Source organism: Mauremys reevesii, linkage group 22 (assembly GCF_016161935.1).
Source record: "Mauremys reevesii isolate NIE-2019 linkage group 22, ASM1616193v1, whole genome shotgun sequence".
Classification (NCBI taxonomy): Eukaryota; Metazoa; Chordata; order Testudines; family Geoemydidae; genus Mauremys; species Mauremys reevesii.
Window position 1 is genome coordinate 4,380,036 of NC_052644.1, and position 16,398 is coordinate 4,396,433.

The following is a 16,398-nucleotide window of genomic DNA, read 5'->3' on the forward strand; positions in this document are numbered from 1 at the left end:
ATGAGCTGCTACACCAGAACATACTCACTTCTCCCATCGCATCTGGCCACAGCTCTCACACCGTCCCCATGGTTTTAGAAAAAGGGGACTACTGGGGAGGGTGGTTTGTTTTTAAATGCCATTTTCCCCAGCAGACATGGGATCAAGGGCTGTCTCTGAGTGCTGTTGAAATATGAATCATGAGGATTAAGTGGCTTTGGTTAGGAGTTGCAGAGAAACCAGGCATTTAAATAGCTGGCTTTTTCAATAGTAAATGAATACATAATAATATCCAGCTCTTATAGGCTACTTTTCATCCATGGATCTCAAAGCACTTTACAGAGGCGGGCTGTATCATTATGCCATTGTCCAGATGGAAACTGAGGCACAGAGAGAGGCAGTGACTCACCAAGGTCGGCCAGCAGCAGAGCTGGCACTAGAACAACAGAGGTCTCCTGGGTCCCAGTCCAGTGCTCTATCTAGTAGGCAACACTACCTCCCTTAAAAAGCATCCCGTCTCTCCTGCAGATAGTCCACTGCTAACAGAGAAATTGGAGACCAGTAATTGTGATGGGTCCTGCAATCCCGGCTTCTCTCCTAGCCCCGATTCTTGCATGGCTGTGGCCAGTTTCAAACCCACTCCGCCCGTTTTGTAGCCGGTGGACTGGCTCCCAAGGCTTGTCACTGTTCACAGTCACAGCCTTCCAGCTAGCAGTTGTGGGTGAGCATCAAAACATTCAGGGACTTGGCTCCACTTGCTTGAGCGGCACCGGAATCCAGATGTTTCGCCACATCGCTTGGGTCTGCGAATATCGTTTGAGTGAGAAAACAACGTAGCTTAGTGGCTGGAACAGGAGGCTGGGAACCAGAACGCCTGGATTTTATTCCTGGCGCTGGAGAGGGAGTGAGTCTAATGGTTAGAGCAGAGAGAAGCTGGGAGTCAGGACTCCTGGGTTCTCTTCCTGGCTCTGGAGGGGAATGGGTCTCGTGATTAGAACACGAGGCATATGGCAGATGAATGCCTGTGTTATGTTTCTGCCACTGGGTGACCTGGAGCTTGGCACTTTGACTCCCGCAAAGCACCTTGAGACCTTCTCCCTACAGATGCTGAATTAGTATAAATCACTCCTGGTCTGAACTGGGACTTACCAAGGGGAGGAGGAAGGATGTCCAGACTCTTCTGACCCTCCCCAAGGCTTGGTGTGAGCTATGGGCAAGGGCTATGGGGCGGAGGGGAGGTTTATAGTGTTTCCTGCCTATCTTGAAAGAACCCCCCCACTTTTCCTTGGGGTGGTTTTGCTGGTTTAATGCCAGTGAAAGTTGGATTGACAGCCCTGGGAGCTGGTATCCTCTCCAGGCCCCTCCCAGCAGGTACAGCTTGGGGCAGGGCCAGGCCCGCTCTCCACACACACCCGGCCTCAGCCCTGCTCTGGGAGGAGAGAAGAGAGTTTGGACTCCAGGGCCGGTTTAGCTGTTGGCCCCTCCGCTGTGGTAGCCAGCAAAGGGGCCTAAGTGTCAGTCAAAATGGTTTGGGGAGGTCATTTGTCTGCCAGGAAGTTGGCTGAGTCCTGTCAAACTCATTGCATGCAGCCCCCCACACAGCAGATTCTGATTGTAGGAGACTGAAGAGCTGGGCTAGAGGTGAACGGCCTTGAGCCACCTCACCCAGCCAGTCCCCCCAACCCTAGGCCTGGATCGTAGCCAACCCCCTAGAGGGAGGGGAAAGGCCTCATATCCCCCATACCCTCTCCCCTGCCTTGGAGCCCAATTGAAGCTGGCACCCCCTAGAGGGGAAAGGCCTCATCCGCCCACAGAAACGCCTCCTCTTCCCTGCCTCATTCAGCAGCCCCTTGCTCCGGCCTTCTCCTCAGCAACCCTTTCCTCCCGCATCGCCGCCGTCTTTTCCTTGCCGTCTGCCCCAGAGCCCTTGGCACCAGCGTTGGCAGTGCCCATGTCAAGCACGAGGGATTCTGGAGCATAGGGAAGACCGGACAGGGCTGGGGCTACATATGATGGAGTCAGAGCTGGGAGAGGGAGGACACCGAGGAATTGTGGGGAGGAGATGGCGAAAGACAGCAGCAGTTGAAGAAGGAATCTGTGGGGGGGCTGTTTCAGGGGGGAATTCCAAGTCCCTTGGGGAGCCCATGACTCTCCCTCCACCCTCAGTGGAAAGGGGTTTAATTGTACCTTCTAGTAAAGGGAAGAGGGTCTGGTATGGATGCTGATGGGAGGCCTTGTGAGACCTCTAGGGGTGTGTCTACATGGCAGTGTAAACCTGGACTCACACTCAGGTTTGAGCCCAATGCCCGTTTCCATCCCCACACAAATCTGCCTGGCCCGGCTCAGCAAGCACTCCAGAGCTAGGACCCACCCAAGGAACCCAAGTCCAGCTCACACTCCGGTCCAAGCCCTGTCATTTTGCAGTGTGGACGCAGCTCAAGCCGCGGACCCAAGTCAGTAGGTCGGTGCAGCGGTGTGGAGGCATTAGGCCTGGTCATGAGACCTGGCCCCGGCAATTGTAAACCCAGTGCAGTGTGGACGCTCAAGAGCTGGCTTGGAAAGAGCCAGTTCACAAGCGCAGGGCCTGCAGATCTGGGTTTACAATGCAGTGTAGACATACCCTGGCTGGGTTCCACTGCCTCTGGGGTGGATAGCGACCTCTCTCCAGTGAGGGCAGCTATGCCCACCTTGCTGCCATCTTGGGTAGCAAACTGAGCCAATCCGTTGGCTTTTCCCTCCTCCCCCTGGCCAGATTTTCCCAGGATTGTCCCTTTTTTATATTTAGGTGGCTATCCTGGTAAATCTGTGTCTTCCCAGGACATTAAAAGCCTCAGGTCAGTCACAGCCCTGCTGGCCTCCTCAGCCTATCATGGCTCTGGCAGGGGGAGCCGTGGGGCAGCAGCTCCAGCTCCGGAGCGCCTGGGAGCCGCAGGGACAGGGGGGCTTGGGATGAGGTACCAGCTGTGGGGGCCACTACTGGGCAGGAGCAGGGTGGATCCGGCAGGCTCCGTCCTGCTTGAATCATAGAATCATAGAATATCAGGGTTGGAAGGGACCTCAGGAGGTATCTAGTCCAATCCTCTGCTCAAAGCAGGACCAGTCCCCAACTAAATCATCCCAGCCAGGGCTTTGTCAAGCCTGATCTTAAAAACCTCTAAGGAAGGAGATTCCACCACCTCCCTAGGGAACCCATTCCAGTGCTTCACCACCCTCCTAGTGAAAAAGGTTTTCCTGATACCCAACCTAAACCTCCCCCACTGCAATTTGAGACCATCGCTCCTTGTTCTGTTATCTGCCACCACTGAGAACAGCCGAGCTCCATCCTCTTTGGAACCCTCTTTCAGGTAGTTGAAGGCTGCTATCAAATCCCCCCTCACTCTTCTCTTCTGCAGACTAAACAATCCCAGTTCCCTCAGCCTCTCCTCATAAGTCATGTGTTCCAATCCCCTAATCATTTTTGTTACCCTCTGCTGGACTCTTTCCAATTTTCCACATCCTTCTTGTAGTGTGGGGCCCAAAACTGGACACAGTTCTCCAGATGAGGCCTCACCAATGTCGAATAGAGGGGAATGATCACGTCCCTCGATCTGCTGGCAATGCCCCGACTTACACAGCCGAAAATGCCGTTAGCCTTCTTGGCAACAAGGGCACACTGTTGACTCATATCAAGCTTCTCGTCCACTAGGTCCTTTTCTGCTGAACTGCTGCCTAGCCATTCAGTCCCTAGTCTGTAGCAATGCATGGGATTCTTCCGTCCTAAGTACAGGACTTTGCACTTGTCCTTGTTGAACCTCATCAGGTTTCTTTTGATCCAATCCTCTAATTTGTCTAGGTCCCTCTGTATCCTATCCCTACCCTCCAGCGTATCTACCACTCCTCCCAGTTTAGTGTCTGCAAACTTGCTGAGGGTGCAATCCACGCCATCCTCCAGATCATTAATGAAGATATTGAACAAAAACCAGCCCCAGGGCCGACCCCTGGGGCACTCCACTTGATACCGGCTGCCAACTAGACATGGAGCCATTGATCACTACCCATTGAGCCCGACAATCTAGCCAGCTTTCTATCCACCATATAGTCCATTCATCCAGCTCATACTTCTTTAACTGTGGGAGACTGTATCAAAAGCTTTGCTAAAGTCAAGGAATAACACATCCACTGCTTTCCCCTCATCCACAGAGCCAGTTTTCTCCTCATATCAACTTCGCTTGGTGAGGTTGGTGCCCGGAGCAGGCCCAGGAGCAGGAGCCCACTGGGGCTGAGGAGACAGTGCCCTGGGTGAGGGGTCAGTGGTATAGGGTGTATGTGGTAGAGCAAGCAGATGTTCCCGTTATTTGTACTGCCAAGGTGGCAACCTTATCCTGATGGCTCCACACCTCAGATAACTGTACGTTGCCCTCCCATCCTCCCACAACCACCCTGGTTCCCCCTCCGTACTGTAGGGAATGAGGGTCACCGAGAGGGGGTGCTGATTAGGCATGGAGGCTTTTAATTAGGCCTGGGCCAACTGGCTCGGCAGGAATAGCCCCACCCCGGGCCTTTGCCCAGAGCAAACCCTGACCTCAAACATCTCTCCCACCTTCCGGTCCCTCACCCCAGTCTCAGGCCTGGCCCGGCAGGAAGAAACACCCCCAAATATAGTGCAAGAGACAGGCAGTGCTCAGGGGGTGACTGACCCAGAAATTGGGTGGGGGGAATTGGGACTGTGGAGGATGGAAGGGAGAAGGAACGTGGGAGGAAGAGGAGAGGGGAGGGAGTAGGGGGTCCTACTCCTAACCCCTCTCTGAGCAGGGCTCCCCATGTATGGATAGGATGCAGCAGGACTGCCCCATGCCCCCATCCACCCCAGAGTCCTCTCGTCTCCTTTCCAATACCCCACTCCAGCCAAAATGTCAGTGGTAGCAGCAGCATCACCCTGGGGCCGCTTCCTGTCACAAATCCAGCCCATGGCCGGGTGGGACTCAGATACCAGGGGGCTGGGTCCGGATGATAAGCGCCTAGGCTGGGGGAGAGGCGGCAGCCATTTTGAAAGAGCAGCCTGTAGCCACGCTCCCACTGAGAGTGGTAGGAGGCAATGGCAGCCATCTTGAACAAAGTCAGCCCATAGCCTCGCTCCTATCAAGAGTAGGCGATGGTGGCCATTTTGAACAAGGTCAGCCCATAGCTTTGCTTCCATTGGGGAAGAGAGAATGATGGGGTCTAAATTAGCTGTTAGCACTCCAGAAAGAGATCTTGGAGTCATTGTGGAGAGTTCTCTGAAAACATCCATTCAATGTGCAGCGGCAGTCAAAAAAACGAACAGACTGTTAGGAACTATTAGGAAAAGGACAGATAATAAGACAGAAAATATCATATTGCCTCTATGTAAAGCCGTGGTACGTCCACACCTTGAATACTATGTGCATATCTGGTCGCCCCCATCTCAAAAAAAGATCTATTAGAAATGGAAAAAGTTCATCAAAGGGCAATAAAAATGGTTAGGGAGATGGACCATCTTCCATATGAGGGGGGATTTAAAAACCTGGGACTGTTCAGCTTGGAAAAGAGACGCCTGAGGGGGAATATGACAGAGGTCTATAACATTATGACTGGTGTGGAGAAAGTGACTAGGAAAAGTGTTATTTACTCCTTCACGTCACACAAAAACCAGGGGTCACTCGGTGAAATGAACAGGCAGCAGGTTGAAAGCAAACAAAGGGAAGGACTTTGTCACCCAGCGCACAGTCAACCTGTGGAACTCATTGCCAGTGGATACTATGAAGGCCAAAAGTATAACTGGGTTCAAAAAGGAATGAGATAAGTTCCTGGAGGACAGGTCTGTGAATGGCTATTAGCCAAGATGGTCAGAGACGCAACCCCATGCTCCGGGTGTCCCTAAACTTCTGACTGCCAGAAGCTGGAAGTGGATGACAGGGATGGATCACTTGATAATTGCCTTATTCTGTTCATTCCCTCTGAAGCACCTGGCATTGGCCACTGTCATAAGACAGGATACTGGGCTAGATAGACCATTGGGAACAGTAGGAGGCGGTGGTGGCCATTTTGAACAAGGTCAGCTTGTGACCTCACACCCATTGGGAGTAATAGGTGGTGATGGCGACCATTTTGAACAAGGTCTGCCCATGGCCCCGCTTCCCCAGAGAACGGATGGAGGTGGTGGTGGCCATTTTGAACAAGGTCAGCCCATAGCCTCGCTCCCATTGGGAACAGTAGGAGGCGGTGGTGGCCATTTTGAATGAGGGAAGTTCTTGGCACAATGATGGCACTTGCCTGGGCTGCGCCATTCTTCCCGACATTTGAAGGGGCTAAAGCAGGGTGCAACCCACTCAGGTTTGACGCGTCTGCCCCACCATAGATTGAGACTGAGGAGCAGATGGGCCAAATTTCATTGGCGTTGCAACCTAGCACTCAGGGTCGCAACGCCGTTCAAATTTGTCCCTCCGGAGACAGAGCCAGGCCAAACCCAAATGGCCCTGCATACCCATGTGCCAGATCTCAACACTACCTGGTTTGGGGGGCCTGTCAAACAGGGGGGCCTGGGGCAAATTACCCTTAAGCTGTTACAGGAGGTTTTGGGGGTCAAGGCAGGAGTGCCCGATGAAGCCCTGGACTCTCTGGAGGTATGGGCTGCACATGGCGGGGCACTTGCAGGGGACTGGCTGTTCCCCAAAGTGCTGGCTCCTGCTCTCTGTTTCCAGCTACTCCTACAGCTGCCCGGGTTGCTCTTGGCAGGCCTGGAGCAGCAACTCCAAAGACAAAGAGCAGAAAGTCAATCCTCGGGGCTACTGCATAACAGGAGAGGAACTTCCTGCTGGGACTGGAGCAGCCAGCCACTGGCGGGGGAGTTGTCCTGGAGATTGGACAGGGAAACCAGGTGCCTGGAGGAGCAGGGACCAAGCAGCCCAGCTTGGAGACAGATAAGACCAAGCACCATGTGATGGAGTCCACCACCCTATGGCAAAGTTTGCGGATCCAGCCCTCCTCTCCCCAGAGCAGCTCTCAGGACAGCTAGCTAGTGGAGAGATGCGGGAAGCAACCAAAAGCCAGAGCAGAGGAGGGGAGCTTCTAGGCAGGGAAGGGGAAGGGGATGAGCCCTGCAGCTTGCCCAGAGCAAGGACCAACAAGAGCAGAGAGGGAGGGAGTGGGCAGGGATCTGGGAGGATGCCAGAGAAGGATGGAGTTGAAGACTGGTCCGGTGGAATCCAACCAGCCAGAGATGATGCATTACGAGGAGACTGAACAGGCCTAGAGGGGACCATTGCAGGAATGAGTCTGGGTCTGGCCGAAGGCCTTTAGCCCAAAGAATGGCGAGGAGCGGGTAGATTATGGAGAGGACCCAGCAGGGTTTAGCAGCAGCAGCAATACCTGGGGGTGGGGAGGGGACGAATTTGGAAGTGCTAAAGGTGAGCTTGGCCTCTGTCAAAGGCTAGGAGAGAGATCACGGCTGGGTCCTGCAATGCTTAGCTGCCAGGGCCTGTATCCAGGGGCTGATTCCTCCCCCGACCCCCTTCCCACAGGGCATGGGGAAGGGTGTACTCTCTGATCTCTGCTTGGGGAGCTGGGTAAACTCACTGGTCCGTATGGCAAACCTGTCAGCCCAGGGCTCTCTTGGGAGCCTGGAAGGCACCGGATATGGAGTGGCTTGTGCAGTGGGAGGTTAGACCCTCCTTGATCGCAACCCCACCACCTCCATTTTTATCCCCCTGCAGACCCTGGCCTTGCAGAGACCTGGGCTGATGTGTTCACTCCCTGGAGAGTAGTGCTGTGTCCTCTCTCAGGGATGAGCTCAGGGCTGCCCGGGGGGGGGAAGTGGGGCAATTTGCCCCAGGCCCCCTGAATCCTCTGGGCGGCTCTGGATGAGCTTGTGGGACTTGGTGGCCGATGGACTGAGCCTGCTCACTAGTAAGCGGGCAGGGGTTTGCACTGTTACTACAGTAACTGCTGAAGAGCAGGGCCCCATTGGGGTAGGTGCTGTATACATGGGACAACACCCCAGGATGGACCATCTGAGGGGGCTGAACCTGGGACTTCTGGATTTAAAAGCTAGCCTCTACGGTCTGAGATGAACTCAGCAGTAACAGTCACACAAACCTGGGATTCTGCTGGGAAAGGGTCAAGTGGGTTCTGGTGACTCGTTGCTCCTGGTGGCTCTTTTACCCTCCCTGGAGGCAAGGGAGGTGGAAGGGCCTTCCTGAGGACAGAGGACCTAGGGTGTGGGCTGAGCAGTCCTGGGGAGGAGCCCTAGGAGGCAGCTTGGCCTGGGGAGAAGGTTTGAGTTCAATTTTGTTACCTGAATGTTGGTTTAATAAAGCCGAACTCTGAGGAGGGGAGAGTGAGTTTGGATTCTGCATAGTGTAGTTGGGCTGGGTGTGTAGAGGAGGTTGGGACTGGAAGAGACCCCAGACACCTTGGGTTGGGAGTAAAGAGCAGATTCACTTGTGGCAAACTGGAACCAAATTCTTCTGTCTCAGGAAAGCATTGTCCATTCTGTTAGGTTGCACAGCAGTTTTTCATGTTCCAAGATTTCTGCAACTGGGAAAAAAAAATCAGAACTTTCAGCTTTTGCAATGGAAAACATTCCTCTATCCAAATTTTCCTTTTCCTCTGGTGGGAAAACCAACACCCACCCCCCTTGCCCTCCTTGGAACTAAGTGAAGCAACCAGATGCTGCTGCATGCACCGGCGTTAAAAACGTATATAAACAAAACTAGGAAACTGGAACTGAAAATCAGTGTTGTGCAGAACAATCCAGGAGCTGATTTTTCTTTCCCCAGTTCATGTTTCCGTTGACCGAGTCCTTTAAAGCTGAGGGTCAGGCAAAATGTAGGAACGTAGAAATTGCTTTGCCAGATCAGGCCAGATGCCCGACTAGCTAATCCCAGACGCCAGAACACCCCTTGATGAGCAATGTTGGAATAACCTGCCCAGAGGGGAAGTTTCATCCTATACTTGGAGGTTGCCTCATGCCCTGAAGCAGTTTTCAAAGGTTTGAAGGGCATTAGAGGCAGGGAGGGAGAGGAATTCTTTAATGGGGTGTGTGGAGTAATGGGAGAAGAGGTGAAGGTTCGGGTTCAAATGACCCGTATGGAGATCCTGGAGTGTTTGCTCTGCTCCTGAGTTTCTGATCTGGTGATCCACCAAAGCGCTGCACCCGCAATGGCGATATTCCACCGGTGCTAAGTAGGGATCCCACCATATTTCAAAATTAAGGTCTCTGCTAGTTGCATTGATTCTTCTGCTAACCCGTGTGACTGTGGGTCATGAAGGTTTGGCTGGGTGCGCTTGAACTGACCTAGCAAAGAGAACATTCTAAAGCAGCCATTTGTGAATTGTGGGCCGTTTATCTGTGACTAACTGATCTGGAATCCCATGGCGAGCATTGCTCCTCAGTGATGGCTGTGCTGGCATGGCTACTCCATGCATCGAGCGGGGCAGCTTTTCTACATGATGAATTGGTCATGATGGGATACTAGCATTGCTGTTCCGTGTGTTGAGAGTGGCAGCTTTGCTCCTCGATGAGTTGGCCATGATGGCATTGCTACTCTATGTGTTGAATATGGCAGCTTTGCTGCTCTGTATGCTGGGCATGATGGCATTGCTACTGGATGAGTTGGGCGTCATGGCACTGCTGTTCAATTAGTGGAGTCCTGTGGCATTGCTACTTGGTGAGTTGGGTGCCAACATTGCTACTCAATGAGTTGGGCATCGTGGCATTGCTACTCGGTGAGTTGGGTGTCGGGGCATTGCTACTCGATGAGTTGGGCATTGTGGCATTGCTACTCAATGAGTTGAGTGCCATGGCATTGCTACTTAGTGAGTTGGGCGTCGTGTCATTGCTACTCGGTGAGTTGGGCGTCATGGCATTGCTACTCAGTGAGTTGGGCATCGTGGCATTGCTACTCGGTGAGATGAGCACCATGGCATTGCTACTTGGTGAGTTGGGTGTCATGGCATTGCTGTTCAGTGACTTGGGCATCATGGCATTGCTTTCGGTGAGTTGGGTCCCATGGAATTGCTACTCAGTGAGTTGCGTGTGATGGCATTGTTACTCGGTGAATTGAGTGTGATGGCATTGCTACTCAATGAGTTGAGTGCCATGGCATTGCTACTCAATGAGTTGAGTGCCATGGCATTGCTACTCGGTGAATTGGGCGTCATGGCATTGCTACTCGGTGAGTTGAGCACCATGGTATTGCTACTCGGTGAGTTGGACGTCATGGCATTGCTATTCAATGAGTTGGGTCCCATGGCATTGTTACTCGGTGAATTGAGTGTGATGGCATTGTTACTCAGTGAGTTGGGCATGACAGCTTTTCACTGATTGCGTTGAACGTGACAGCATTGCTATTTGATGAACTGGCCATCAAATACAGTGTACAGTGTTGCTACTCAATGCATTGGGTGTGTTGGGTGTGGCACAGTGACTGGACAGAGCATACATGTCCTTCCTCACAGTCCCTTCCCCATCAAGTTTAGGGCCTGGACTTACAGGTGGCTGCAGTCCAGACCCAGACACACAGCGGCCTGTGGTCATTATCTCTGGGAAGTTCTGTGTTCTGTGTTCGAGAAGAAGGGTGTTTGGTAAACATCAGCTGACTGGAGCGGGTCATTCCAACCCGAAGTCAAGAGCTCCCAGTGCGATGTTGTGACAAACAGGGCTAAGGCGATCCTTGGACACATAATCGGGAGCAGTGAGTACAGCTAGAGGGAAAGTCGCCTCCTCTACACAGCGCTGGGGAGACTGATAATGGAATACTGCCACCAGTTCTGGCGTCTCCATTTTAAAAAGGATGTTGAAAAATTGTCAAGGGGACAGAGAAGAGCTACAAAACTGACTTCAGAGCTGGAGAAAATGTCTTGCAGTCAGAGACTTCGGCCAAGTCTACACTACAAAATTAAGTCGCCCCACAGCCACTGCAGTGATTAAATCACTTTTGCGTGTCCACACGACGCTCCTTGTGCTGGCGGTGCGCGTCCTCACCAGGCGCGCTTGCACCGATTGAACTGTCAGCGTGGGGCATTGTGGGATGGCTCCTGAAAGCCAGTAACGGTCAACGTAAGCAATGCAGTGTCTACACTGACATTGCGTTGACCCATGTGCTAGGCCTCTCGCAGAGGTGTGGAGTTGTTACGTCAGCACAGCAGGTGAGTTACATCTGTGGCACTTACAGAGTTAGGCTGACGGAAGCTGCCTCGCGTCGACCTACCTCTGTAGCGTAAACCAGGCCTTCGAGAGCTCAGCCCGTGTAGCTTATCAGAAAGAAGACTGAGAGGTGACTTGAATATAATATTTAAATATCTTCATGGGGAGAAAATACCAGGTACTAAGGGGGGGTCTTTAACGTAGCAGAGAACAAGAACCAATGGATAGAAGTCGAAGCCAGACAAATTCCAGTTAGAAATAAGGCACAATTTGTTTTACCAGTGCAGGTAAAACTCCCAAGTGAACTGATGGATTCTCCCTCTCTTTGATGTCTTCACTTCCAAACTGGATGCTTTATAGGAAAAGATGTTCATGGGCTCGATACAGGGGTATCAGGGTGGAATTCTCAGCTGTGTGAGATACAGGAGGTCAGAATCTAACAGTCCCTTCTGGCTTTACATTTGATGAAAAAAGTGGAAGTGATTGGAAGATGAGGTCCAATCGGTGGGGAGAGGCTATTTCCGGTTAGCATGGATTGGAGGGGAGAGAGATAAAGAGGCAATGAGGTCAGAAAAGAGGAGGTCACTGAAGTGAAGGAGAGAGGTGACCAAGGGCTAGCAAGAGACATAGGGGTGGATTGTAGGGGAAGCCAGGGGCGGCTCTAGGTATTTTGCCGCCCCAAGCACTGCAGGCAGGCTGCCTTTGGCGGCTTGCCTGCGGGAGGTCCCTGGTCCCACGGATTCAGCAGCACGCCTGCAGGAGGTCCACCGAAGCCGCGGGACCAGCGGACCCTCCGCAGGCAAGCCGCCGAAGGCAACCTGCCTGCCGCCCTCGCGGCAACCAGCAGAGCACCCCCGCGGCTTGCCGCCCCAAGCACGCGCTTGGCGTGCTGGTGCCTGGAGCTGCCCCTGGGGGAAGCTAATGCTGGCTCTGGGGAGAAGGAAAGATGCAGAGTCAAAGATGAGCGCTGCGGTTGGGAGCTCTGGTGACGCCGTGCCCAAATGGGGCAGGTCAGTAGACAAGTGTCCTGAGTCTTGGGCTGCTGGCCCACACCAATTCCAAGGGCATTAAAGCCAGGACCATGAAGATAGGCAGATCTCTGGGACAGGATTCTCAGCCTTTTCCTTTCTGAGGCCTCACAGGACACCGTTTAGAGACATATTGGGACAACACTGGGTTGGGGTAATGAATGTGTCATGCCTGATATGAGGTATAGTTGGCTTTGAGCGACTTCCGGGTTCACAGTGACCTTGGGCAAGTGACTCCCCCACTTCTGTGCCTCAGTTTCCCCGTATGTAAAATGCAGCTAATGATCTTGACCTTCTTTGTAAAGGGCTTCCAGGCCTCCTGACGAAAGGTGCTATTGTTATTACTATTGTTATGACACCAGACGATACCAATTCACCAGGGCACCCGCTGTGCTACGCACCGTACAGACACCTATGGAGACGCTGTCCCTGGGCATCTGCTAAGCAGGGTCACCCTGCGCCATGTGCTACACAGAGCCAGAGCAGGTGGAAGGGACGCCCCATAGTGCTTCCCAGGGGTCTGATCACGTGCCGCGAACATGGCAGAAGATCTAGTTGCTATCGCCAGCTCTTCCGCGGACTCCATGAACGGCCCTTGGCAAATCACTTCCTCTCTCTCGCTGTAAAAGGGGGAGGGTCTGCTTAGTCTGGGAGCTCTTTGGGGCAGGGATGTGCGTGGGCAGCACCGGGCACAGAGGGGTTCTGCTCTTGGCTGGGTGCTACCATAATACCTCTAAGTGCCTCCTCGTTTCTCGGTATGAGCTGTTCACCCTCTCCGCCACTCTGTGTGCGTTTCGTGTGCCCCGCCACCCAGGCTGTGACACGTCCTCAGGTGACATCCGGCCTCCATTCCACGCTGTCTCCCCTGCCCCCACCAACGTCCCCAGTGGGAGCATTTGACTGCCACCTTGCATGGGTGTAAACACTGACACATGGGAACATCTCGCTTTAGGCCTCTGTAGGGAGATCAGTGGCTCTGTGGTGAACCCATCAGCTCTGCTCCACTGCCACTCACGTAAAGTCCCGTCCCCACCTGGTGTAGATCCGCAGTGCTCCATCGAAGTCCTGAATTGGGGACAAGATTCACATGGAAGGGAGGGAATGACAGAACAAGAAGCAATGGTCTCAAGTTGCAGTGGGGGAGGTCTAGGTTGGATATGAGGAAACACTATGTTACTAGGAGGGTGGTGAAGCACTGGAATGGGTTCCCTAGGGAGGTGGTGAAATCTCCTTCCTTAGAGGTTTTTAAGGCCCGGCTTGACAAAGCCCTGGCTGGGATGGTTTAGTTGGGGTTGGCCCTGCTTTGAGCAGGGGGTTGGACTAGATACCTCCTGAGGCCCCTTCCAACCCTGATATTCTCTGATTCTATGAATCAGAGAGTCACTTCTTTGGTTGTCCCTAAGACCCGACATCTGGACAGGATGCAACCAGCACCCCACCTGTACGTTTATGAACCAAGATGCGCAGGGCCGGGGTCTCCGCCAAACCAAGACCCCTCGCCCCACGCTGGGGCTGGATTCCTTGGCCAGGGTGGCGCGGGAGGGGGCGGGGCAAGGGCCTTTTGACTCCCAGCCGGTTACCGTCTGCCCTAATCGTTCGTCCCCCGCTCTTGTTCATTTCTAGGTTTAAAAGTGGCCCCCCCAACCTTGGACCTGTGGCTCCGTCCCCCCCGCCCCGCTAAAGAATGTTTACAGAGACGCCTCCTTGGACGCGTGGATCAGCGGCGGACGACGTACTATTATTTTTTAATCTATAGATTATAAATATCGACTCCTGTTTGTTTTCTAAAGAGAAAAATATTTAATATTTATTCTTGCTGCTATGTGAGTTGGGGGTGGGGGGGACCAAGGGAACAGAGGAAGGTTTGGAAGGTGGAAAGTTGGCTGTGGAGGGGGTGCGGATGTCTCTTTTGCGGGGCGGGAGGTTGTTGGGGGGGGAATTGGAGAGTAGAGGGGGGAGGATGTTGCACTGGAGATGCATCAGGAAGACAGTAGAGCAGTAGTCAGAAAAGGCCGGTCCTTTTCCAGCAGGGGGCTGCCAGGAATGGACTCTTTGTTCCTTTTGCCCTGGCTTTTTAATTATTATTATTATTATTATTATTATTATGTTAATGCTGTGGTTTTGTCTCAGACTGCTTCCCTGTCGAGCTGAAGGAAGGAAGCCCCTCCCCTTGCCACTTGGCCAATCAGAGCGGTGGATGGGGATAAGCCCCTCCCCCCGTGCAAGGGGCGGAGCCACGTGCTGAGACCACATGGCGAAAAGCTCTCGACGCCCTTTATGTGCCAGAGATGGGTTGGAAGGGAGGCGGTTAGACGGGACGCTCCACTAATGGATTCTTTTGCTTTCAGGAACCAATGGCGCAAGGGGATGGGAACGACTCTTTAAAGCGTTACAAAGCTGGGGGCGGGGGGGAGAAAAATCTTTAATGGTTTTTTAATTATTATTATTATTTGAAAACTGCGTTTGTTTTAATTTAAAACAAAAGAAGTGCCGTGTACAAAAAGCTTTTTGGAGATACTCTATATACATATTTAAATTGTATATATTGTATATTTATAAGAAGTGTCCTGTACATATATCCCTGTCTGTTTCCCGGATTTTTTTTTTCCTTTTACATTTTTGTATGTCCCCATTTTCTCTAAAAAGAAATATATAAAATATCTATTTTGCTCAGTGAAAAAAAAATCAGTTTGATGCTTTGTTTTTCTGACGGATCTACTTTGATTTTCTTTAACGCTGGTGGAAGGTTGAGCGGCAGATTCTGCTGTTATAAGATGACTTGGTTGCAGTCTACAAGCATCTACAAGGAGAGAAGAGATTTGATACTAGAAGGCCCTTTAATCTTGCAGACAGGCAGAGTGAGATCCGGTGGCTGGGAGCTGAGGCCAGACAAATTGAAACTGGAAATACAGCACAGATTTTAAGAGTGGAGGAAGAGGAGATTAACCCTTTAATCAACTGACCCAGGGAAGGGGTGGATTCTCCATCAGCTGGAGTCTTTCCATCAACATTCAATGTCTATTTAGAAAAGATCTGTTCTAGCTCGACCACAAGATATGGGCTGGAAGCAGGACTCACGGGCTGGGGAATCTCCAGCCTGGGTTATGCAGGAAGCTAGTGGTCCCTTTTGGCCTTAAGAGAATCTGCGAATCTCTCTATGGAATCTATTGTTAAACACCCTGAGAGAACTTCCATATCAAGAGAAATTGAAAAGACGGGGACTGTTTAGAGAGGAGGTATATAACAGAGGGACATGGGAGACAGCATGTCCTAGGGGATACAGCACTGAAACTTGGGGCACTGGGTTCTATTCCTGGCTCAGCTGCCGGGTGACCTTGGACAAGTGACTTTGTGCCTCAGTTTCCTCATCTGTAAATGGGGATAATCCTACTGCCTTCCTTTCTATAGCGCTTTGAGATTTACTGATGAAGAGTGAGAGATGATGATGATAAAGCCACAGAACACCCTGGACTGGATTAGGAAGGTAGACACCGTGTTTTCGTTCACTCTTTTCCGTGACTTAGGAACAAGGGGCCATTCAGTGAAACGGAGAGGCAACCGATTTTAAACCGACAAAAGGATTTGGCCTCACTGCCACATGATTTAACAGGGTTCAAACCAGGATCTGAGGTTTCTCTGGATAATGGGAATAGCCAGTTACATTAGGAAGGATTAAAACACAGACCTATGTCTCATGCTTCAGGGCAAAAGACAACCCAGTAATTGGTTGGGGTCAGGTAGACACTTCCTCTCTGGGCAGATTATCTCTTCGTTGTTCCCAGGGGGTGCGTCTTGCACCTTCTTCTGAAGCAGCTGGGACTGGCCACTCTAGAGACCAGATACCAGGGTTGATGGGCCCCGGTCTCAGAACTGTGACTCTCTGTGGAGTTAGTCTGGGTTTACCTCAGTGTAACTGAGCAGGGAAACACGCAGCACCCCTCAGCAAAATACCCTGGGGCTCATGGCAACCTCCAAAACACCCGAGGATGCACTGGAGGGGGCGACATGGCGGGATGTCGGCTGTTGTAAATGGTGCCAGTTCAGCTCCAGCTGCTGTGCGTGGGATGGGACGGTCACAGCCGCCTAGGGCAGATGGGGCTCCCAGAGATGTTGATAGCCCTGCTGGGTGCATCTGGGCACAGCCCTGAGGTGGGGCTTCGCCGTCCAATCTTGGTCCCCCCGTCGGTGCCTTGTTAAGGGATTGGCACCACCTTTAGGTCCAGTCTGTGGCTTCCATTCCAATGGCAC

The 16,398-nt window shown here is 52.4% G+C and overlaps 1 protein-coding gene across 2 annotated transcripts in view; it reads left to right on the top strand.

The window, feature by feature from the left end:
* DLL3 (delta like canonical Notch ligand 3) overlaps positions 1–14,774 on the top strand; it is a 282,646-nt gene extending 267,872 nt beyond the window's left edge. The window contains exons 9-10 of one of the 2 annotated variants that reach the window (XR_005590652.1): positions 13,774–13,882; positions 14,281–14,774. Coding sequence is in view for 1 of the 2 variants with exons in the window: in XM_039510864.1 (XP_039366798.1) it covers positions 13,774–13,779 (6 nt within the window). In the remaining variant the exon portion in view is untranslated. Of the gene's footprint in view, positions 1–13,773; positions 14,036–14,280 lie in introns of those variants that run through there. The other variant, XM_039510864.1, reaches the window with a different exon arrangement.
* Positions 14,775–16,398: the final 1,624 nt, after the last annotated feature.